Source organism: Pogona vitticeps, chromosome 2 (genome assembly GCF_051106095.1).
Source record: "Pogona vitticeps strain Pit_001003342236 chromosome 2, PviZW2.1, whole genome shotgun sequence".
Taxonomy (NCBI): Eukaryota; Metazoa; Chordata; class Lepidosauria; order Squamata; family Agamidae; genus Pogona; species Pogona vitticeps.
In genome coordinates, this window is record NC_135784.1 from 139,612,295 (window position 1) to 139,637,911 (window position 25,617).

Consider the following 25,617-nt stretch of genomic DNA (forward strand, 5'->3'; position numbering starts at 1 on the left):
AGTAATGTAGTATAAAGTTAGAGAGGAAGTAGATAAAAGTAATTAGATATTTGTTCCAAAGGACAGCAGTGAATTTTCTTGGAACTCTTCAAAACAAATGTCTCCTAAGCTGTAAATGGATTCAAGGAGGTAGCTACATAACTTTGTACTGTATTGTGCTGGCTGAGTGCCTTTAGATGTGTCTGTTAAGCTGTTTGACTTGCATTGTTTGTAAGATAATTTCAGTTACTGGCAGCTGCCACATTTTGAAGGGTACTTTTGCCTTTGAGTGCTGTTCTTTGGCAAGTGCTATCTATTTTGGCCCTGTGAAAGATTAAGGTGGAAGCTTATTAAGGTACTTTGTTGTGATATTAGGGCTGATGGACTGTTGCACGTTGGGAGAAGGACAACATCTAATGACATACCAGTGTGTAAATCCGCTGTTGCTATGTATTTAATAGAAATATGTCATGGACACTGTGAAAATAGGTTATGCAGGTTTTTTGAAAGTATGACTGTTGCTGAACAGAGAGGAGGTTCACTGCTACCTAAATTATCTTGTCCATTATTGTTTTGTTTTGGGTTTTTTTGTTACCAAAGGTATACTCTAGGTCACTTTTTGGCATATGATTTAATGGCATTGGTAAATTAAATCTTAGGCTAACCCTTTAAATGGTAAAGGGGAATATGTAGGCTGTTTTCCGAGAGTCCAGAAAAATAGAGGTGCTAGTTGGTTGCTCTCAAGCCTTGAAGTGTAGTGGTACTGAGTGTTCTCTACCTTAGTTTCCTATATCATTATAGTGTTAGCAATATAGTGTCATCTGTTGAAGCTATTTCTGGTAAAACAACTATAAATGCACTTCAAGCGTTTCAGGCCTGTCAACAATAAATTAATTAATACATAATACAATATGTACATAGATGTATACAAATTTAAAATCCCTTTATGAGAAGGTGCTCCAGGAACAAAGAACAAAGGCCCTAAAACAGTATGCTTCCTAATTGTCAATCTGGATTGTAAGAAGAGCAAAGCAACTCCTATGCAAGAAATAGCTTATTCCAAAACAAGCTTTACATATCTCTCTACTAAAAGTGTGAGGAGAAATAAAACAATAGACCTCCCCTGTATCTGCATTGCTGTTGCCATTTCTCTCTAATTTTATAGAGTTCCAGAAACCATGTAGTGCAAGAGTCTCTCCTCTTCAGAAAGTCACCCCCAGTGTGTGGAGTGAGGCAGAGCTAGTATGTACTGTATTTGGTTGTTGTGGGTTTTTTGGACTCTTTGGCCGTGTTCTGAAGGTTGTTCTTCCTAATGTTTTGCCAGTCTCTGTGGCTGGCATCTTCAGAGGACAGAGACTGGCGAAACATTAGGAAGAGCAACCTTCAGAACACGGCCAAAGAGCCCGAAAAACCCACAACAACCATTAGATTCTGGTTGTGAAAGCCTTCGCGAAAACTAGTATGTATTTCTTCATATTTAGTGAAAATTGGGATTCAGGAGACATACCATCCTGCGGACCTTGCTGAACCACAGCTCTCATTAGCCTCCCATTTGGGTACACTTTTTAGGATTGGCAATAGTTGAATCTGGCAGCCTCTGGAGATCCCCAGATTCTCTAGCCTGTATGTATACAGATTTATATCTCCTGATTATTATTTGTCTTTTCTGCAATTGAGCTAGCAATCTTATTTGCACTTGGTCTACCAACCGACCCTAGAGGGTTCTTTCTATGGAGTTTACTGCTGTCTACTTTAGTTATGGGAACTGCATTGTGATAAGTTCTGATGCTTAGTGAAACAAGAGTAGAATAGAGAATGTTGAGATTAAAAAAAAACCAAATCCACAAGTCTTTCAGGTAGCCTATCAAAGAAGATGAAAGCATTTTGCATAAGGAAAAACTAAAGAACTGTCTCTTAGCAGGGCAGTTCCTGGCCCAGTCACGACTGTACCACAAGGCTTCAGATCTATGTAACTGCCTGGTTGTGGATTGCTTCAGGTGCTGTGCCAGTGTTGTGATGGTTTTAATATTGCAGTGCTACATCCTTCATTCCACTCCTCAGAGGCACAGAAATCTGAACTTTAGGTCCAGTAATCTGTTCACTTTGTACTTCTTGATAGGCTCTATTGGTGCTGTAGTATTTCTAGTAAAAGATGAGGCTCCTGGAATGATTTGTTCTTGCCATTGTCAACTTTCTCCTGGGTTACCATGGTGAGAGCTTCTATACGCTACAGCTTAGCAAACTTGTGTTATCAGCTACCATATAATAGCAGTGAAAATTATTTAATGGGTGAATGCTGGCATTGGTCAGAATCTGTTATACCTAATTCCCGGTCAGTATGGAAACTTCAGAGTACTCTGGTAAAGAAATTAACCTGTCCTTAGACTCTAATCCTTAGAATCTTCAGAATACGTCAATATTTGTGGGAAGGTTCTCGTACCAGATGATCCAGCTCAGAAAGCCAGAACTGGTCTTCCAAGGAAGTCTTTGCCATTCTGTAGAAAATGCTAGCAGATGTGTCAAAAGCCCATGTGAATTAGAGGATTTGGTAGTTGATGGCTTTTTGTATACCTCAGCTCAACTGCACTGAAAGAGGGCTAAATCAAAACTCCCCATGGACCCCTTTCTCCCTCACTGCAGCATAATGCATTATCCCTGAGACTAGTGGGATCTCCAGTACATTCAGATGGAACCTTCTGCCAAAATGAATTAGTGGCACCACCTTGGGGACTCTTTGTGGGAGAGGCTTCTCTTTTTTCCCCAGCAGCAAGTTTCCCTGGCAGCAAAGCTGTATGTCTTCTATGCAATGCTGAACATTCCTCTTGCCTCTGTTGCAATAGAATTAATTGGGACTGGGCTTTCCTTAGAAGATCTTGAGACTTCACTCAAGTGGGCTTCTCTTTTCCTTAAGAGGCTCCAGAGGATGAGTATTTGTTTTAAGAGTTGGATGAGCAGGAAATACGTGGGAGTAGAAGAGGCTGAGAGCAAGTGCACAAGGAGTAGGCTGTGTGGTCGCAAATGTGTTGCCTTAGGATTCCATATTTGAATTAACTGTGTAGTTGATTTGAGGCATTTGCTTTGATGTTCTCAGACTGAAGGGTGCTTCTCACTATTAGCATGCCCTTCCTTACATGAAGTCTGATGAAAGAATGCTTTTGTGCTGATTAGGTGAAAAATAAGGTACATATAAAAGTTCAGAGTTTTTTTGTAGTGAATTCGTGCATAGAATGGGATTCATAGTTCTTGATTCAAAGTCATTGGTATCCATTAACACTATCAGTTGAATACTGGATTAGAGTGACAGGCTGATATGGCTAGTTGTTTACTGGCACCTGTGCTCTGGCTCTATAAATGAGATTATAATTTTATTGCTGAATGGGAATACAAAGAGGAATTCACTATTAGAACAATCAGAATTGAATCATCAACTGCTATGGATGTTGTTAAGTACCCTATTGAACAGGCAAGCAAGTTTTGCTCTGTATCACTAATACTTTCCAGTTTAGTCTAAAATACTTGGAGGAGCTGTCTTGAGTCTTCAGATTCAGTGGTGATTCTCATAATTTTATTTATTTGGGAATTAGCATTAACGTCGTAGCAATTCTCAATGTCTAGTCTATAAGAGAACACACTTGCTGGAGTAGTTTCTCAAGAGATGTGTTTAAGTGTACATCTGTTCCTGGATAATTTGTTCATTCTTATTGAAAATATCCTAAGTGGACCTGAAGCTACAACATAAATTAATCCCTTTTTTTCTTGACTTTTCTCTACCCCTGTTCTGTACTAGGTAACGTAAGTGCAATTCACCAAAACACAGTACAGATTTTAATCTCAGACAGCTGATTTACTGCTTTCTTCAGATTTTTGGTCTCTAATCCTTCAAGATATTATTAGTTACTACACTATGTAAAAAACATAGGATAATTCTGAAAGGGGTGCATTTATGGGTGCTAGATAAATCTGCACTATGTAGCCTAGTATTGGGCATTCATGTAGCTGTCTATCAATTCATGCACTGTGAAAATGTGACAGAATGAAGCCTGGGAAGCCACTTCAACAGCTAATGATTGTTTCATACAGGAAAGCCAATCTTCTAAGTTTCAGAACTTGAAGATAAGGAAATTGTGGTTTTCCAGTCATTGCACTGCTTTAGGAACTAGGTTCAAGAGTATTCCACACTAAGTTTTGAATATATTAGATGTCTTGTTAAAAACAATTTCTGTGCCAAGGGAATGTGCCCAGAATAAATTCCACAACCCATAGCGTAATTTTCTTTCAAGTCAGAAAGCTTGTAATGCTTAAAGAGGACTGGTAATGGCTTGGCCAGTGCCTACAATAAGGACGGAGAATTCTCAGTTAGGAAAGCTAAAATGGTGCTTTCCATCTCTTTGGATTTCCTGATTTCCTCCAGATGCTTTATGTTTCAGAGTTTCCCCTTACAGCCATGAAATGTAGAGGCTTGTTTTTACACGAGAGAGGTGCAGTTTTCAAATGTCACATTCTGTGTCTTCTATGTGGCCACAATGGCAGCCCCACCCATGTTCTCTGTGGAAGGTTAAACATGTAATGCCTAACTTGTAATTCTCAATTTATGTTTTGATTCTAGAAGGATCTAGTCTTAGGCAGTATCTTGTCAGTAGGGTTGAGTATTGATTGGTTAAGCATTTTTGCTTGTTCATTTGGCTTAGGGTTCACATGAATTTCACCTTGTCATATACTGGAATTTTTAAAAAGCCGCCCTATTGCACATTTCAGTATCATTTGCAAACTTGAACCCACCTCCTGGCTTTGAACATCAATGCCCATCTACCTTTGCTAGGAAGATTAAAGATTGGGGAGGGTGGAAGTTGTAATCCAAAACATCTGCTTAGAGCTAAATTGGGAAAAGCTCTCTTAAAGGCTAACAGACTTATTGTGTACTGCGGTCATATTGTGTAGAAAAACACAACGTTTCACCCTAGCCTTTTGGTTTTACTGTTTAGTATTTTTCATTCTCCTTGTATGTATGTATGTCTGCAAACTGAGGGATAAACTTTATGGCTGAAATCAAGTAGCAAGTCACAACTAGAGTAAGCCTATTGAAACAGTGGAACTAGAGGAAAGGACTCGCCAAATTCCCACTGGTTCAGTAGGCGTACTCAAGTTGTGACTTAACCATTAAGACAATGTATCTGAAATGGATTTGTTACATAAATGTATGCCACACAAATCTTCCAGTATTTAGGTTTCACAAAACTCTGCTATACCACACTGACACTGTCCCTTCTTAGCACATATGGGAATCTGTCTCTGCGTAAGCGTAGTAGTACAGCTGCAGAGCTTCCCGGAAACATTAAACAATGCCACATAATTCCTATGGGAGAGTTTTCCTTCTTCGCCTTTGCACTGTTTATTGCTTAAAAACTTGGAACCCTGTCTTACAGGCATTTGCAACCATGTTCTCTGTTCGTCTTTGCTGTTTTTGAGGACAGTATAATTTAACCAAGATCCCTTTTAAGCTCCTTTGCACAAGAACTTTCTCATTGTAGGTTTTGGTAGCAGAGTGTCTGAGATCATGATTTAAAATGACAGTACCTGGAAGTGGCAGATAAAGAGCCTTTGTTCTGGCTGGGCAGACATTATGCTATTGACCTCTAGTAAACTAGTCTCTTCCTTCAAGGAGGAGGCTTAGGAAGCTTGGGCAAGCTTTTTGCAAGCATATCTATCGCCTTCCTGTCTGATTTGAAGACATTCTTGCATTAATGTGAACAGGGATTTTGTGACCTGATTTGAAGTGAGGTTGCAGCTTTCTTCCGGGTGACAACTTGTTCCACCTCTCTGATGCCTCTGTGCTCTGCTGCATTGACACAACCAGACTTGTGATCTTTGTCTGCTGTTGCTGCCGAAAACTTGCATGTGCTGTTGGAGAAAAGCAGCTGTGAATCTGCTTTCTAGGACCAGACTTCAGGCGTTGTGGCTGGGCTGTGGTGTCTGCCTTGCCTAGGGAAGTTAAAAGGGCTTTCCAAGCTGCTGTCATCAGAAGTGTTTAGAGAGGATTAATCTCTTGGCCTGAATGGGAGTGAGGGGCACATGTCTTTGCATTTGTAATAATGCAGCTGGGGTTCTCCTGCATTTTGTGAATGGCTAATCATAAGCTCCAGTTCTTTTAAGGACTACCAGCTAGCCTTTTATCTACAATGTATACTTTGGCTCAAAGTTGCCACACCCCTTATCGGTGCATGATTTCCTTTCTCAGATGCCTCAAAGACACACTGTGGAATAAAGCGTGAAGTTTAATATTCACACTGATTCCGGGATAGCATTTGGGGCTAGGGTGTAGAGGATGGAGGGAATTCTTCCTGAAGTTGTAGCTGGGCAATGCATATGGGCCCTGTCAGTTGCATTTGGATGAATTGGGGGGTAGAGACAGCAAGGCTATAGGTACATTTTTCGGCCGTATGGTGGTAGCATATAGGGTATAATAGCTACTTTGCCTGAGGAACAGGATGGAATGTTCCTTGGCTGCCTTTAGGCAGGGGGAATGAGATGCAAGCAGAACCTTGGTGTGTAGCTGGTCGACATGTGCACATGTAAGAAAGGAGCTGAGTTGCGCCAGTGGTAGCAGCTCTTTAGTAATGTCCAAGGCATTTGGACACACCCTTGGGGAACAAGCCAGCTTCCTGATTGGAAGGGGAGGGGTGTGCTGCTTTCCCGTAGTGTAGGGCTAGGCCTAATCACTTTATACTTCCAGACGTGACAAATCAACTGCTGTGCCTTAAGGGAGCACTTCAGAGGAGTGCTGCTTCTTGCTGAAAGCTTCTCTGTGGGTGGCTGAGAAGGGGTGGAGGGGGGTTGAGTGCTGCCTTGCCTGCTAAAGAACAATGGAAGGTGGGCAGAGATCTGTTTGTCCTGCATAATGTTTAAAAGCAGAGGAATACCCCTTGCTTTGATACCTTTTTCCATTTACTTTTCTTCCTGTTGTTTAATTCCTGGATTTCTTTATGATGCTGTTGGTGCACAGGGGTGGGTTGGAATCAATGTCAGTTTCCTGCAGGGTAATAGGTGGCCACAATGTTCAAAGGCGATGGGATATTTCTATGCCTCCTCTCTAGTTAGATGAGATACACTTGGTTGCTTCCTCCCTGTTGGTCTCTGCTTAGGGCCATGTGGGCTTACTATATTAGCTGTTTGGGGGTCCCAGGAACCCATCTTTGGTTTTTTTTTTTCCTTCCTTCACCGAGATTTGTGAACGGTGAGCTGACCAAAGGTATTTGCACAAAAATGATAAAATTATCTCTCTTCACAGCAAGGATGCATCACAGCAGCCTGAGGCCAGAATACTAGGTTGTGTTGAGAGAGAGAGAGAGAGAGAGAGAGAGTGTGTGTGTGTGTGTGTGTGTGAAGGCGGAATAGGACGAGAGGAAAGTAATGAGAGTGCGCCATCTCCTCAAAGAAAGGAACGGTTAAAAGAAGCAACAGGAGAGGAAACAGGAGGAGTGATTGACGGAGGAAAAAGGGAGAGATGAAAGTAGAGGTTTGTTTAGTAGAAGAAAGAAAGGGAAAGGAAGGGGGGGAGTTGACTTTACCTTTATGGGAAGAGGATAAAAAGGAGGAGGGGGAAGTGAGGGTATGGAGAGTCCCAGAGGAAGATATGAAAGGAGGGAAAGAGGTTGATTACAAAAAGGCGCTGTAGCGACCCCAGACCTACTGGAGTATCCCACCCTGTAGTTAGGCTGCCACCAACCATTCGCTCTACCAAGTCACCCAGACCAGGAATGGATTTTAATAAACAAGAAAACAAGGTTTATTGAAACAACAAACAGGGTAAATAAAAGGATCAGGTAAATAGGATACTGGAACTTGGTATAGTCCCAATCATACACATACAACAGATTGGTTCTCACGGAACACTTTAAGGTAACGCACAGACCCTGAACCTATCAGTTCTGGCTACCTAGATAGAAACCTGAACCTATCAGGTATGTACTGTCTGACGAACAGTTGTACCCAGTCTGACCCACAGACTCCAACTCCACTTCTCCACGTCAGCTCCCTTACGAAGGACTTCCCCCAAATATATACAGTACAGCTCCTCCCCCCTGATGTCCCGCCTTCCACTCCCCATAGGATGGAACTTTCCCTCCAAACCCATGACAGACAGGTACCATCAGTGCTGTATGTGACACCTCCCCCCTTTATAAGTTGTTTTGCGGGGGAAAAGCTAAAGTGCTTTTCTCCAAAAAAACAACCAGGATCAAAACACATAAACAGTTATACATTCTAATACAATCCCATAACCCATACTTACTCACTCTAGGTCAACCATATCACTTATGCATTTATACATTAATATTTGCAATACATTAAGTTACCTTTATTAATACAAACCACGTCTGTTCAATAAACAGGTACATTTAACTTTTGGTCACCAATATACACAGTCCATGGTTTCTTCGCCGTCTTCACTCGTCGGGTCTTCTTGACAAGGCGTCAGCAACACAGTTCATTGTCCCTCTGACCACCTTCACTTCAAAGTCAAAATCTTGCAGGTTTAAAGCCCACCTCATAAGTTTACTATTATGTGTTTTCATTGTCTTTAACCACTGCAGTGGTGAGTGGTCAGTGCACAGAACAAAATGTCTTCCCCAGATGTAAGGTTTGGCCTTCTGAATCGCATATACTATGGCCAGGCACTCCTTTTCCACGGTTGCCAAATGTCTCTCACCTTTCTGGAGTTTCCTACTCAGGTAGGACACTGGATGCTGGTCACCATTTTCATCCTCCTGGCAAAGAACTGCTCCTACCCCGCTGTTAGATGCATCGGTGTAGATGATGAACTCCCGGTCGAAGTCGGGAGCACGCAGCACTGGATAATGGATGAGCGCCTCCTTCAACCTCTGGAACGCCTCCTCACAGTCGCTGGTCCACGGGATGCGGTCATCAGTCTTCTTCCGCGTCAGATCGGTCAGCGGAGTCGCCATCTCGCTAAACCTCGGGATGAACTTTCTGTAGTAGCCCACCAACCCAAGAAATGATTTGACTTTTTTCTTGGTGTTGGGTCTGGGCCAATCACGAACGGCTTTTATCTTGGCCTCTAGGGGTTTGATCACTCCTCCCCCTACTATGTGACCCAAGTATTTTATTTCTGGGCTACCCAGCTGACACTTGCTTGCCTTTACTGTTAGCCCTGCTGCACTTAACCTCTGCAGCACTATCTCCAGGTGTTTCAGGTGATCTTCCCAGGTATTGCTGAAGATCCCTATATCGTCAATGTAGGCCACAGTAAAGTCACTGAGCCCTGCTAAGGTCTGGTCCATCAGCCTTTGGAATGTGGCTGGTGCATTTCTGAGACCAAAACTAAGGACTCTAAACTCATATAGACCGAAAGGGCTGCAAAATGCGGTCTTTTCCTGATCCCTGGGATCAATCCTTAATTGCCAGTAACCCTTTACTAGGTCCAACGATGAAATGAACCGACAACCCCCTATGGTTTCAATCAGGTTGTCTAGCCTGGGCATTGGGTAGGCATCAGGAGTGGTTACGCGGTTTAATTTCCGGTAATCTACACAAAATCTAATGCTCCCATCAGGCTTGTCCACCAGGACTATCGGAGAGGACCAAGGACTAGAAGAGGGGATGATTATGTTCTCCCTAAGCATCTCGTCCAGCTCCTTCCGCACCTTGTCCCTATAGGGTCCCGTCACTCGGTACGGGGATACTGCTTGCGGGGGTGCATCCCCTGTGTGGATCCGATGCATCACTCCCTTCACTATCCCCGGCTTATTTGAAAAAACCTTATGATATTTAGTGAGCAGCACTTTTAGTTCTTGCTGCTGGTCTTGGGTGAGTGCAGGACTGATCTTCACCTCATCTGGGTTGTATTTCACTTCCCCTCTACCCTCCCAGAAGGGCAATTCAGCTTCCTCACTCTCAGCTGCTTTTATGGCAAATAAAACCCTCTGTTCCCCTCTGTAGTAGGGTTTCAGGGCATTCACATGTACCACCCTCCGTGCTTGGTGTTCCTCCTGTTCTATAAGGTAGTTCAGGTCCGACATCTTGGAAATGACCCTGTATGGTCCTGCCCATTTGAGCTGCAGTTTGTTCTCTTTGCAGGGCCTAAGCCAAAGCACTTCCTCCCCTGGGTTAAAGTGCCTCTCCCTGGCTTTCTGGTCATACCAGGTTTTCTGTCTGACCTTCTGAGCTTGCAGGTTTTCTGCTGCTAGCTCTAGGTTTCTCTTCAGGTCATTCATTAAAGTGTCTATATACGTCACAACATCTTGTGGGTCACCCTGGGTGATCTGCTCCCAATTCTGTTTGATTAAATCAAGTGGACCTTTTACTTTTCTCCCAAACAAAAGTTCAAACGGACTGAACCCGGTACTGGCTTGGGGCACTGATCGGTAAGCAAACAAAAGGGATTGCAGCTTCTGGTCCCAATTGTTTGGATTCTCTGCCAAGTAAGCCCTAATCATGCGCATCAGAGTCCCATTGAACTTCTCCGTTAACCCATTACTTTCGGGGTCATAGGCAGTGGTTTCCTTGTGTTTAATTCCACAGATTTGCCATAACCGTTTCATGAGCTTTGATGTAAACGATGTGCCCAAATCTGTGATTATTTCTGAGGCAAATCCCATCCTGGACATATACCCCACCAAGGCATCTGCCACTGTGTTAGTTTCGATGTTAGTCAAGGGAATGGCTTCGGGGTACCTCGTGGCATGGTCCACAATGGTGAGAATGAACCGGTTCCCCCTCTTGGTGGCCTTGGGCAAAGGTCCCACAATATCCACTCCTATACATTTGAACGGGGTGTCAATCACAGGCAAAGGGCACAACTTCGTTTTGGTCCTGTCACGGTTATTCCCCTGCCTCTGACACACATCACATTGTTTACAGAACTCCTTGATCTGCTTCCCTATTTCAGGCCAGTAAAATTTTTGTGTGATTCTCTGCTGTGTTTTGTTCACCCCCAAGTGCGCAGCAAACATGTCAGAGTGCCCCCTTTGTAAGATCATGGGGCGATACTTTTCAGGTACCACTAGCTGACTTCTGATCCCATCTCCCCCTTTTGAGACATTCATCAGGGTCTCTCTATATAAAATTCCCTTTTTCTCGTGAAATCTCGCTGGGGTTTCAGGTGTTAGCTGGGTGTCTGTCACCTTTTCAAAACACTTTCGGAGAGTGGCATCTGCCTTTTGCTCTTGGCCGAATTTGCTGTCTGTGGTTAAGGTTTCTGCCACAGCTTCGGGACTACCCTCATCTGCTTCAGCCTCGGGCTCTTCAGTACCCCCCTGAACTGTCCCCGTGGTAGCTTGTGAGCGTGTAATCACTAGCACCCGTTTCACATGTTCAGCCAGGTCATTTCCCACGAGCACGGCTGCTGGCAGAGTCGATGAAATCGCTAGAGGCCAAACTCCCCTCCAGCCTTGAAAGCTCACAGGTACCTCAGCTACTGGCAGTGAGATCACCTGCCCCTCAATCCCTGCCACCTTCAGGCTCTCATTTGGGATTATATGCTTCCTAGGAATAATGTCTGGATGGCACAGGGTCACCTGGGAACAAGTATCCCTTAGCCCCCTATACTGATGGTCAAGTATTCCTACGTCCACACCCGCGGTCTCAAACAATTGCGAATCTGTCCTAACTAGTAAGCAGCGCTTGACCTCCACAAGAGGACCATTTTCCCCAGCCTGATCAGCAGATGTAACTGGTCCAGAGTGAGTCGCCATGGTAACAGGCTCCCTCAGTGGCAAGGAGCTTTGCTCTGTCTGGACACAGAACACAGCTTTCGGCTTGGTTCCACACAAATCATGAGGCAAATTTCCCTTTAGCTGCTTTAATTTCTCACACTCTGAGATTAGATGGCCCTTTCCTTGACAGAAATAACATTTTCTGCTGTACTTGGAGTCTTTCTCATCTGTTTTTGGTTTTCCCTCCAAAATCTGAGGTCTTGGTGGTTTCATGTCAGTGGGCTTCCCTTCAACATGGGCCCCTCCCCCTTGCTGGTTTTTCCCTGGTCCCTGAGAGTACCTGCTGTAGGTTTCTTTGGGCTTACCCACAGTTTTCCCCTCAGCACCTAAGGGCTTCCTTATTTGGTAAATAAAATCTGCGATCTCCGCCACTTCTGTCACAGTTTTAGGTTTCCTCCCTCTCACATGGAACTTTAGTTCCCCATGCAGGACTGAATAAAATTGTTCCAGCGCTATCAGGTCTTTGAGCTGCTGGAAGGTCTCTGTCCCCTCCTGAGACAGCCATTTCTCTAGCAACCTCACCAGTTGGGCCCCCACTTGGGTAAAAGTCTGCTCTGGTTTTTTTGTGAGTGACCTGAATTTTTGCCTCAGCTGCTCAGCATTTATCCCATGCTGGGCAAACACCAGTTTTTTAAACTCAGCGAAGTCTTTCAGCAGTTCCACTGGCATCTCTGCATAGACTTCTGCCAGGCTGCCACTGATTAAAGATCGCATAATGGTCATCTTCTCAGTTTCCCTTACTGAGAAGTCCACAAACGCTCTTTCCACGAGGGAAAAGAACACCTCAGGGCAATCTCCCTTGTTGTACACAGGGAATTTCTTCAAGTCAGTTTTAGACAGGCTGCCTTCCCCATTCCCTGGGTTCCCCTCATTATTATTATTCCTATTTCTACTCATTATTTCCAGCTTCTTCAGCTCAAACGCCATTCTTTCTAACTCAAATTGTCTTTGTTTCTCCCTTTCCCTTTCCTCCATTTCCCTCACCCTCAGTTCATGCTGTTGGGCTAGGAGCATTTTTCTGAGTTCTGAGGTCAGTTCTCCCGTGCTCTCATCCTGCACTGAGCCAAATTCCTCCTCAGAACCTTGGTCTCCCTGTGGTTCTCTCACTTCCCCCATTTCTGCCATTTGGCTTCGAGTCAAGGGCATAATCCCCCCCAGACCAGGCTGCCTTCAAAAGTCACGCCTCAAAATAAAACGACGACTTTTTTCCTTTTGCCTCAGAAACAGCCTTCTATAGACTGCTGCTGTCCCTCCAGCACCCACTTGCAACTGTTGCCAGACAGAATTCACCCCCTCTGCTAGGCCTCTCAGCAGACAGGCTAGATCACTGTTACTTCACGCAGCTTTGCCTCAGCCCTTTCCCGCCAAAACGGGTTGCCTCAGAGCTCCCTAATCTAGTCCCCCAATCTGAGTTTGCACGTTCTTCCACTAGCCTACCTCCCCGTGAGGTAAGCCTAGAAGATTACCTACGCGCCCTCAGATTTTCCCTGACTAGACCCCCCTTGCTCTGGGCGCACTAGCCAAGGCTTTGCTGGACCACTGGGCAACTGGACCCGTCGTATCCCACCCGCTGGACACCAATAAATGTAGCGACCCCAGACCTACTGGAGTATCCCACCCTGTAGTTAGGCTGCCACCAACCATTCGCTCTACCAAGTCACCCAGACCAGGAATGGATTTTAATAAACAAGAAAACAAGGTTTATTGAAACAACAAACAGGGTAAATAAAAGGATCAGGTAAATAGGATACTGGAACTTGGTATAGTCCCAATCATACACATACAACAGATTGGTTCTCACGAAACACTTTAAGGTAACGCACAGACCCTGAACCTATCAGTTCTGGCTAACCTGAACCTATCAGGTATGTACTGTCTGACGAACAGTTGTACCCAGTCTGACCCACAGACTCCAACTCCACTTCTCCACGTCAGCTCCCTTACGAAGGACTTCCCCCAAATATATACAGTACAGCTCCTCCCCCCTGATGTCCCGCCTTCCACTCCCCATAGGATGGAACTTTCCCTCCAAACCCATGACAGACAGGTACCATCAGTGCTGTATGTGACAGGCACACAATTTGTTGGAAGATTTCCCCAACCTGAAGGTTGGATTCTTGTTGCCAGGTCCTGCTCCCAGAAAAGAAGGAGCCACAGGCAAAGAACCTTTACTAGGGACCTTGGTGGTTTTCTCGAGGGGACAAGCTCATTGGAGAAAGGCGATCCGGCTGGACGCATCTTTCCAGCAGCCACCACTTGAGGGAGACTGGGCACGCCACCTGTGTTGTGGCACGGTCTGCGCGGTGAGGAGCGCCCTGTTGAGAAAGATGACAGACAAGGAACGATTTGGGCCAGCTCCGCGATGAAACCGGACTATTCCATTATTGAAATCTTACCAAGTTCTTATGGACATTTACCCGAACTGAGTTGTTTTTAACCAATAGAAGTAGTTGTTGAATCACCTGGAGTTAAATATAATAAATCTGTTAATGTTTCAAATGACTCTTCATGGTTATTTCCCACCCCAAAAGAGGAACTGCACCCCCTTTCAACCGGACCCAATCACAGTGTATCAGTAATGATCCTTGCAAAATCAGTATGAGTTTTTCCAGTTATAAATAAAGGCAAACCAGCTTAACAGTGTCATCAATCTTCTAGTAAAGAGGCATGAATAAGAGGGACGGGGATGGGGCCTGGGAATCAAAAGTCCTTCATTAAATAAGGACCTGGTATAAAAGATGTGGAAGGAGTCTATGAAGGGGCAGAAGCAACTTGGCGTATCTGAGGAAGGAATGTAGTAATGAGCATTTGATGCTGAGTTGAGTTTGTTGCATACCCTTGTTAGGAGCCGGTGATCATGTTCCCTGCCTGCCTCCCTGCTGCACCATGCAGTATGAAATCAGATTATATGTTCTGAGCTGACTGAATGGCAGAGAAACCTTGCTCTCCGTGATTAAATGTAGCGCTTTTAGAATTAGGAAGTGCACTGACCATCAAAATTTAAGAACCAAGCACTGTGCAGGACTCAAAATGAATTCAGGAAGGCCCATAATTGTCTGGTAGAGCCCATGCTTTTCATGCAGACTGTCTTGGATTCAATACCTGGCTGCTGCTTGTAGGCTGAGAAAAATACTCATCCAGTTCACATGGCTTTTCCTAAACCTGGCATCTTCCAGATGTCTTGGGAATGCAGTTGCCACCACTCTCCATAAGCTGTCATCGTACCATGCTGGCTGGGACTTAATGGAGTAGTCGTCATCCAGCACATCTGCTAAAGTTTCTAAGTCTCTGCCTTGTCAGCCATCAAAGCTTTCATCTTGAAATTAATTGTACTTAAAGAGATTGAAGTGGCATCCCAATGCTCTTTTCCTGTTTGTAGGGTTTCCAGGCAAAGGGTCTGCCTGATGTCACTCCATCATCTCTGTGGTGTGGAAATGAGTGTGAACTTGGAAAGTAGTGCATGACTAAGGACCTGTAGCTCAGGCTTTCAAGTGGGCTTCCCTCTCTTCTAGCTGGGCCACTTGAGCATCTTCTGGTGCTGATTGGTAGGAGTTGAGCCCCTGCTCTGACCTCTGCATTTTTATGCAAAGTGGATCTAAGGAGGAGAGGCACAAAAGGAAGCAGTAAAGGGGGAGTGTTTCCCAACAGCACTGAAGAAATATCCCATCCTTTCCTCTCTGAAGTAGCATGGTCGTGAAGAACCAGAGCCCTGGGCTCCCTAGAGATGACGGAATGTCAATAGCAACTTTGAAATGTCACTTGAGATCACTAGCTCAAATTATTTCTGAGCTTCACAGAGAATCCCCTGCAATCAGCTGTTGCTTCAACGGGCATTTTGTAGCATGCAGAGGAGCACAGAGTGTCTGAAACAGGGCTTATAGTGGACGCCAGCTTCATTAACCATAGTTACCTCTGCTGACATAATAGCTGACATAAAGGCCCAGACACACTACCCCACACTCTTTTCTTTTCCAAAGATCAGCTGCCTTCTTTAGTCTTGAAACTCTGCAGTCAGCTGTGCTGAGTGCCCCCCTTGCAGAGAGGCAGCAGCTGCTATACATACGGTCATCGGTCCCACTCCCCACCCCCTGGTTTTGTGCATTGTGGGGCTGCTGGCTTATGTGGGCCACTGTTTGCTGAGTGAATTAGCATGCAGTGGTAGAGACTAGGCTAGAGGCACAGGCTTACTGCTTGGTTGATCAGTTTTGCCCTCTTGATGGGGGAGAAGTCTTTCCAGCAACTAAATGTGTGCTCCTCCAGCAAGGGCAAAGTGCAGGCTAGTCACACCATGTATTGTTTGGCTTGAGGGCAGGAGTCCTTTACACAGGCGATTGCTGCTTTCTGACTTCCACAGAGGAAGCTGGGCTCTTGAAGTCAAAGAAGCTGTACCATGACAGCTTTCTTAATCTTTCAACATTAATAGGTATCTTACACACAGAGACAGCAACTGGAATGACAAATTTTTGTGGACATATTAATGTAACCAATGGCTTTGTCTTATATGTTTCTTTTTGCTTCTCTTTTGCTTATGCTCTCTTTCTTTCTCTTTGGATTTGCAATTGAGCCCTTAATTTAAAAGGCTAGAATCCTGCTTGCTTATGCGATTGTGTTAGTGCAGTTGCACAAGTGATGAGATGTTTTCCTTACTGTCCATTATAAATCAGATTTTCCTCTGGATGCACAATCAGTTCTATCCATGGTAGCCTAGAAAATATACTGCAAGTGCTTCAACAACCTCTTTTATGCATACAGAGAACATCAGTTGGATATTCATCAAAGCAATTTTTAAAAAGCCTTTGAGTAAGAATTAATTTTATAATTTCATTAACCCTGACACCAAGGGGGATAATCTGGTCTGCATTATGGAGCCTCCTTCGTTAACCCCTTCTTGCTCCTTGCCGGCCACTGTTGCCAAATCTCTCCCCCACCAATTAGATGGAACACCTATGAGAGCATCCTCTCTAGCTAATAATAAAACTTCCTCTGGGGCCACAAGCTATTCAACTAATACTGATACCCTTTCCTGCCCAATCAATTCCAATCTTTCCGGTTGACTACCTGTACCCTCCCAGACCTTTTCAATCCCAGTATCCTGCCTTAAGTTAGTCTCTTGGAATATAGCGGGGTGGGGGGAAAAAACAACTGATCCCGATTTCATCAACTATCTATCGTCTTTTGATATCATTCTTCTCCAAGAAACCTGGTCCCTAACCCCTCCACACATACCAGGGTTTACTTCCCATCATCTCCCAGCTTTTAAATCTAAACAAATGGGCCGCCCTTGTGCCGGTCTCTGTTGTCTGTCCAGATCTTCTTCTGGGTACTCTCTAATTCCCCTTGCTTCCCAATCCAGGTTTTTCCAAGCTATTCTGCTTTTATGTAAAGACTTCAAGATATTAGTTCTCAACATATACATTCCCCCCTCCTATACAGTTACCCCCTCCCCCTGGGACGAGGTGAAGTCCTTTACAACGGAATACCTGGTGTTCAAACCATTTGTCTCCCTTTTATTTCTGGGCGACTTTAATGCTAGACTGGGCTCCAACAATTTAGCCCTGTCCCAATATATGAACTGGGACTCAGAAGAACTGATTCCACCTGAGTTCCAAGGTCCAAGACTCTCTCAAGACTTTGCATTCAATAACTATACTACACAACTGGTAGACTTATGTCTGGAATTCAATTTAAATATACTCAATGGTTCCACCGCTAACGACATTCCAGGTAGACTAACTCATTTTTCTTCTAGGGGGACAAGCGTCCTAGATTACGCACTTACCTCCTCAGCTGTCTTGCCCTTCCTCTCAGACTTCACTGTTGATTCTCGCTCTGATAGTGACCATTTGCCCATCCATCTTGTTTTAAGTCTTCCCTTCCCCAACACGATATCAAAGTACCCCCGACCACAACTTATACCTCGCCTTAAATGGTCCCCTAAGACTGAGGAAGCTTTCAATGCTTGGTCTAGAATGAAAGACTCCATCAATTTAACTCTGAAACTGACTGAGACCAGCACACCTTCTACTGCCATTGCGACTTATGAGTCCCTCTCTAAGGCACTAGTTCAGTTTCTTAGAACATCTCCTTCTACTAACTCTCATAAACATGCTCCTTCTTGGTTTGATACAGAATGCTGGAATGCCAAGAAGTGTGTTAGACAGTTTTTTTTCTTCAGTCCGTCGTGACCCTTCCCCAGCCCTTCTAAAATCACACTTCCATCTGAGGAAAGCATGTAGATCCCTTCTAGAAGAAAAGAAGCACTCATTCGCCCAACATAACTGGCAATTACTTCATGATGCAATTCATTCCAACAACCACAAATCTTTCTGGACCCTTGTTTCTCGCACAAATTCCCCCTTAGTTCGTAATGTTCCTCCCCCTATCCCCGCTTCTACTTGGGTTACTCACTTTTCCAGAATCTTTACAGCCCCAGTCACACATAAAGATCCTCCCCTGTATCACCCAGACTTACCGGAATGGCCACCAGTCACCCCGGATGAGGTGGAAGAGCTCATCAATACCTTGAAACCTGGGAAAGCCCCAGGTCCAGATGATATCCCAACGGAAATTCTTATAAGCAACCCTTCATGGTGGTCGGAGCCCTTATCAAACTTATTTACACTAATCAACCATTCAGGTCTTTTCCCCCACTCCTGGTTGTCTTCAATTATTGTACCCATTTTCAAAAAGGGTGATCCTGCTAACCCGAACAACTACAGGCCAATAAGCCTCCTCTCATTCATTGGGAAGCTCTACTCTAAATATCTACTTAACAGACTTACATCTTGGGCACTTTCAAAAGCCCTCCCGGGCAGAGAACAAATAGGTTTCCGCCCAGGTGCTTCCACAGTCGACCACGCCTTCACATTATCCTTTTTGGCTGAAAAATACTCCGATCACCATGGAGTTAAACTGTATACTGCCTTTATAGACCTTAGAGGAGCGTTTGATTCAATCAATAGGGACATACTGTGGAAGAAATTGGCCAACTGGGGGATCGACCCCCGCCTTCTTTTTCTGATTCAACGCCTCCACTCTTCCAATTCGTGCCGGATTCGTCTGGATGGCACAGGCTCTATGACTGACGAAATCCCCATCAACAAAGGAGTCCGCCAAGGTTGTATACTTGCCCCTTCCCTCTTCAACCTATATCTTGCAGACCTCCCCTCTTTTCTTTCTAGTCCTGGAAACTCCCCTCCCTCTCTCAATGGTGTCCCCGTCCCTATTTTTCTCTATGCAGATGACACAGTGCTGTTGTCAGTCACTAAATCTGGCCTTCGTCATCTGCTATCTTCATTCCAAGAATACTGCCTTTCCAATGAATTATCAATCAATTCTGAGAAAACCAAAATTTTGGTTTTCTCGAAATCCTGGGCCCCGACGGTCTGGAAGATTGGCAAATTATCATTCCAGCAAGTCCAGACCTTTAAATATTTGGGGATCACTTTCCACTTTCGACATAGCTGGACCCACCACCGTAAATCGGCCATTTCCTTAGCCTTGCCACATTTAAACGCAATTGCCCGATTCCACTTCAACAGCGGCAACCAGTACATCCCCGCTGCTCTCCATATATTTCAAATTAAAATCTTTTCCCAGCTGTTATATGGAGCCCCAATCTGGATTGAGGCTGCAAATCAAGACCTTGACAAAGTAGCGGCCCTCTTCCTCAGAAGGATTCTTGGGGTCCCTAACTCAATTAGATTGTCCACATTGATACTTGAATTAGGCATTCCTCTCCCTTCTACCACCGCTTGGTCCATAACCTTCAAGTTTTGGCTTAGACTGCACCTCAATATTCACCCAGACTCCATACTCAATGACCTATTAAAAGATTCCTTCTCATCCAAGTGGTTTAAACTTCTTGATGCCAAGCTTGAATCTTTGGACCTCTCCCCTGAATCCCTCTCAGACACCAACCTTTATAGAGCGCACCAAATCATCAAATCCAAACTCTGGCAACAGGAATTCAACCTATTACTTTCCAATTTAAATCCTATTTGTTCCCCTCACTTCTTCGGTCTCTCTCCCTCTCTTGGTAGACCCTCCAATTATTTCAGTAAATTAATTAATCCCAGTAAAAGGAGAGCATTTATGTTAGCAAGGTTAAACATCTTTCCATCAGCTGCTCATTTTGGCAGATTTGCTAACATACCACGCAATAACAGACTCTGTCCCTCTTGCTCATCTGAGCCAGACTCTCTAGATCATATATTACTCCGTTGCCCGGCTCACCAATACCTACGAAACAATATCCTCGAACCCCTTCTGTCTTCTCTTTTTGTTTCATTTGCTGACCCTCTTCCTATCCTCCTAAGCGACTACTCGGCGACCATCTCCAGCTTGGTAGCGGATTTCCTACTAGCGGTCTCTAAGCCTAAACCCCTTCCCCAATCCCCTCCTGTATAACCTCTCTAGTTCGTACTTTCAGGATTGTTTCCCTTCAGTTTGCAATAGTATGGCGCCAACTGTTACTGATGTACTTTAAATGCCAATAAAGGTTTATGATGATGATGATATACGATTGTGTTAGTGCAGTTGCACAAGTGATGATATGTTTTCCTTACTGTCCGTTATAAATCAGATTTTCCTCTGGATGCACAATCAGTTCTATCCATGGTAGCCTAGAAAATATACTGCAAGTGCTTCAACAACCTCTTTTATGCATACAGAGAACATCAGTTGGATATTCATCAAAGCAATTTTTAAAAAGCCTTTGAGTAAGAATTAATTTTACCCCATATGGATGGGTCTACTCACTGAACTGTCTCTGAGGGGGGATGACATAATGTCCTTATTATAGTAATGCAGCAATATTAATAAGGTTATTAATAATATGTGGATCTACCCCAGATATAGGTCACAGTTTCAGAAATGGCTGAACAAGAACCGACACCGGAACAGCTGGCCCAGATTGCAGCTGAAAACGAGGAGGACGAACACTCTGTCAACTACAAGCCCCCTGCCCAAAAGAGCATCCAGGAGATCCAGGAACTGGATAAGGATGACGAGAGCCTACGCAAGTACAAAGAGGCCCTGCTGGGAAATGTCACTATCGCTGCTGGTGAGTGCTCGGAGGGCTGGTGGGGGACCCGGGCAGGGGGAGGAAAGCCACTGAAGGCTGCCCAACCCTTTCAAAGGGCACAGTCTTCCCTGACAGCAGGTATTCAGCCCTCTTCCACCTTGATGGGCAGGGAGGATGCGATCAGTCTAGGCCAGTCTAGGTATTGGGTTCATCAAGAGAATGTTGCGCGCTGATCTATTTTGAAGTGGGTCATGTTGCAGGGAGGGTAGCTGCTGATAAATAGCACTCTTTTTTTTAGCAGTCCCTTGACAATCTAGAATATTAAGCCTTGGATTTAACTACGAAAATAAAAACAGATTCATAACCAGAAATAATGACATTTTTGGATGAAGGCTTGTGGGGGGGGGGTAGGTGGGTGTTGTTTCCTCCACCCAAATTGTTGTACCCTATTTGAAAGAGCCTGAAACAATAAGAGGAGGAAGAGCTGCATGTCATGTATGAGGAGAATGAATCGTAGGAACCACAGGATGGTGGAAGTTGAGAGCATAAAGCTCCTCACCACCAAGTTTGGAGACCCTTCCGTGCTTCCTGTCACTTCAGTTTTGAAATCTTCCCTTTAAAATGATGGCTGCATCACATGTCCACAGAGTAATTGCTGGCCTTACTGTAGTAATGAAGAAAGCTTTCTCCCTTCTTTTCAACACTCACGTCTGCCTTCTATGAAATGAGAGGAGTGGGAACCCTTCCAGTTTCTGATATTTGTGCTTATTCCTCTCTTTCAGATCCCAGCACTCCAAACGTGGTGGTGACGAAACTGACTTTGGTTTGCGCCACTGCTCCGGGCCCCTTGGAGTTGGATTTGACAGGTAGGCGTCATCGACCAGGCAGTATCCTGTACACTCCTATAAATAAACTGTAGGCTACGGTGGCTCTGCCGCTGAGCTTTCAGCTTCAGTCTGTTGCTACTCCACACTTATATTGGGGACAGTCAGACTTTGCAGGCAGTCCTCCAAAAGCCGTCGCTTTGCACCGAGTTGTAGCAGAGGAGAAGGGGAACGTCAGGCCTGGGAGCTCTGAGAGGTGCTCTTGCAATGTTGTAGCCGGGGTTTGATTTAAGGTTCTGTCAGCGTCATGTGGAATCGGCTTTTTGTTGGGGGCCATATTTTTCAGGGAGAGGCTGAGCCACAGCATGAATTTGTGTTTGGTTTTAGTGCAGTCTGGGATCAGCAGCGATGAATCGGGACTATGCTGTGCTCACTGAGGTCCTAAAGCTTTCGTATATGGCTAGGTTTTTTGCTGCTGGTTTGAGGCCTGTGGCAGCAGCACCAATCAGGGCACTGAGAGAAAGGTGTTCAGCTACCCGATTATCACAGCTGATAAGGGTTGTGTTTTGTATCTCTACATGGTGTAACACTTTCAGCTGTGGGCTCCTGAGCAAAGTCTGTTCAGTAGGTGTTCATACTGAGGCACATACAGTATATACTGGGAGAGGCGCTCCCTCAGATGCAAATACCAGGGTTCCAAGCCACTCAGGCTTTTAGCATCATTATTAACATCTTGAATGCAGGCCAGAAGCATATTGAATCCAGTACAGTGACTTTAAAATCCGTGTTACATGATATTTACTGACAGCAATCTAGACACAGCATTCTGTACTAGCTATAGTTTGCAGGTTATCGTCAAGGGCAGCCACACACAGGGGACCTCGGCAGCCTAGATGGGTAATTATTAATTCATGAATCATAATTGGATCATCCCTATCTAGGAAGTGTTGTAGCTGATATTATAATAATAGAACCAGTGCTAGCCCAGAACTCTTATCCATGGAGGCTACTTGAGCCTTCAGTGACTAAGATAAATCCAGGAAGTACCTACTCCTTTAGAAGGAGAAAACAGCTCCACTGAGAGCAGATCACATACTTCTTCTCACACCTTGGAAGAAACAGTTCATGCAACTGCTATTCTTTTGGGATTCAGTTTCAATGTATTAGTCTTTTGAATCTGATCAGGAGAAATCAAGTGCCAGCATGCTGATGGCTCCCAGCTGCAAAGCTTTAAGATGACCAGTACCCAGAACCTTTTTATAGATATTTAGCCGCGTGAGAAATAAAACTGAACTTTGCAACACTTTACTTCTAAAGGCTTAACACAAATTGTCCCCTTGTAACAGATCTTGCACTTAGGAGCAGGACCAGCATAACACAATGTCTCCCAACATCCATCTCACAATATTGCTCAGCCACAACATTAAAACCACTGATAGGTTGAAGTGAATAGCATTGGTTATATTCTTACAGTGACACATGTGAAGGACTGGCATACATTAGGCAGCAACTGAACAGTCAGTTCTTGAATTTCATGTGTTGGAAGCGTATTGGTAAGCAAAACGATCTGAGTTACTTTGACAGGGGCCAGATAGTGATGGATAGACAACTAGGTAGAACATCTCCAAAAGGGCAAGTCTTGTTGGATGTTCCCAGTATGCAGTAGTTAATGCCTACCAAAAGTGGTCTAAGGAAGGACAACTGGTGAACCAATATCAGGGTCACTGATGCCCAAGGCTCATGGATGCATGTGGAGAGCAAAGGCTAGCCCATCTGGTCTAATCACAGAGAAGAGCTACTGTAACTCAAATTGCTGAAAAACTTGATGAAAGTTGTCAGAACACACAATAAATTGCAGTTTGCTGCGTATGGGGCTGCATAGCTGCTGAGTGCCCATGATTACGCCTGTCCACTGCTGAAAGCCCCTACAATGGGAATATGAGCATCAGAACTGGATTATGGAGCAGTGGAAGAAGGTTGCCTGGTCTGATGAATCACATTTTCTTTTAGATCAGGTGGATGGCCAGGTGCATGTGCATTGTTTACATGGGGAAGAGATGGCTTAAAATAATTAAAGTATTGCATATACCATATTTAGTATAATAAATACTGTATAAAAATAAATGTAACTAAAAATAACCATGGCGACCCCACAGAAAACACTTTGTGACCCCTTTGGGGACCTGTGGTCTAGAGCAGTGGTTCTCAAACTTGCGTCCCCAAGATGATCTTGGACTGCAACTCCCAGTAATCTTGGCCAGCATAGCAAGTGGTGAAGGCTCCTGGGAATTGCAGTCCAAAAACATTTGGGGACCCCAGTTTGAGAACCATTGGTCTAGTAGTGATGGCGAACCTTTTTGAGCCCGAGTGCCCAAACCGCAAAAACAAACAAACAAAGCCCAACTCAGTGACGGAAGTGGTGGCAGAAGCAGGAATCCTGGGCACTGAGGTGCCTCCAGACCCCACCCCAGATTCACCTCTGGTCGTGCCCAACCTAGCCACTCCCTATAGCTTGGCTGGCCCGCCACGACCAGCGCCAGCTGCTCCGGATTGTGGCCCGCTGCCTGTTGGGGCACTAGCACTGCTGTTGCAGCGGCCTCCTCAGGTTTGGCTGCCAGGGGTAGCCATTCAGCGACTTACGGCTCATGTGTCCACAGAGAGGGCCCTCGTGCCAGCTGTGGCACACGTGCCATAGGTTTGCCATCACTGGTCTAGAGAATCGGTTTCCTCCAACAGTGTTTGAAACTGACCAGCCACAAGCATCTTGCCTAGAATGGAGTTAATAGTGGTTTTTTTTTTTTTATACCTCTGGACCCAAAATCCTCTTTAGAGAAGGCTACAGTACATCGTCAGGGTAGGCCTTAAGACTAAAACTAAAGATGGAAGTAGTTTCGCTGCCCTTTGCTTAATATTTACATCTGTGCCTTTCCCAGGTACTGATGATTGCATACAGTAGTATGATTTATTCTGTCTCGTTGCTTTCCAGCTGACCTGGAGAGTTTCAAGAAGCAGTCATTTGTGCTGAAAGAAGGTGTGGAGTACCGGATAAAAATCTCCTTTCGGGTAAGGTCTTCTGGAGGAAGTGTTGCTGCCGCTGCTTGCTATCAAGCCACTTCCAACTTAAAGCAATCCTGTGAATTGGTGACCTCTGAAAGGTCCTGTTCTTAGCAGCCCTCAGGTTTTGTAAATTAAAGGCCATGGTTTCCTTCATTGGGTAAATCCATCTCATGCTCAGTCTTCTTTTCCTCCTACCTTGAAGTTTTCCCAGTCTTTTCCAGTGTATCTTTTCTGCTCATTATGTGCCCAGAGTATGATAGCCAGGCTATCCATTCCCTTTTCTTTTAACACCACGCTTCAGATGTATAAATTCTTCCCCTTCACCAGCCAGCTTTGATAGCCATACATAACTCTCAGGAATACTGTACTAAGGAGGATCTTGGCTTTGGTGAAGGCCAAGGGAGCGAAGAATATGTACTAGGAAAGTGTGTCTCTGCTGATGTCTCTTCTGTCTATTTAGGTGAACAAGGAGATTGTTTCAGGGTTGAAATACATCCAGCACACGTTCAGGAAAGGAGTAAGAAGTAAGTATTAAGAATGGGACATAAGAACAGCCCTGCTGGATCAGGCCAAGGGCCTATCTAGTCCAGCTTCCAGTATCTCACAGTGGCCCCACCAGAGGCCTCTGGGATTACGCAAGACAACTAGAGACCTCTCTCCTGATACATCTTCCCCTGCATCTGGCATTTGGAGGTCCCTTCCTTTGAAGCCTGGAGAGTTTATATCCCCATCATGGCTTGGAACCTGCGACGGACCTTTCCTCCAGGAATCTGTCCAATCCCCTTTTAAAGGCATCTAGGGCAAATGCCATTGCCACCTCTTGTGGCAAGGAGTTCCACAGACTTTATCCATCCCCTGCATAATTTTGTATGTCTCAATCATGTCCCTCCTCAGGTGCCTTTTCTCTAGACTAAAGAGGCCCAAAAGCTCTAGCCTTTCCTCATGAGGGAGGTGCCCCAGCCCTGTCATCATTTCAGTCGCTCTCTTCTGCACCTTTCCCAGT

General features: G+C 44.8%; 1 protein-coding gene across 3 annotated transcripts in view; it reads left to right on the plus strand.

The window, feature by feature from the left end:
* ARHGDIA (Rho GDP dissociation inhibitor alpha) overlaps positions 1 to 25,617 on the plus strand; it is a 30,679-nt gene that overhangs the window by 2,852 nt on the left and 2,210 nt on the right. For 2 of the 3 annotated variants that reach the window (XM_072990663.2, XM_020814262.3), the window contains exons 2-5: positions 20,562 to 20,772; positions 21,516 to 21,599; positions 24,544 to 24,620; positions 25,075 to 25,138. In XM_072990663.2, the coding sequence (XP_072846764.1) occupies positions 20,583 to 20,772; positions 21,516 to 21,599; positions 24,544 to 24,620; positions 25,075 to 25,138 (415 nt within the window). In that variant the 5' untranslated portion in view covers positions 20,562 to 20,582. Of the gene's footprint in view, positions 1 to 14,255; positions 16,132 to 20,561; positions 20,773 to 21,515; positions 21,600 to 24,543; positions 24,621 to 25,074; positions 25,139 to 25,617 lie in introns of those variants that run through there. The other variant, XM_072990662.2, reaches the window with a different exon arrangement.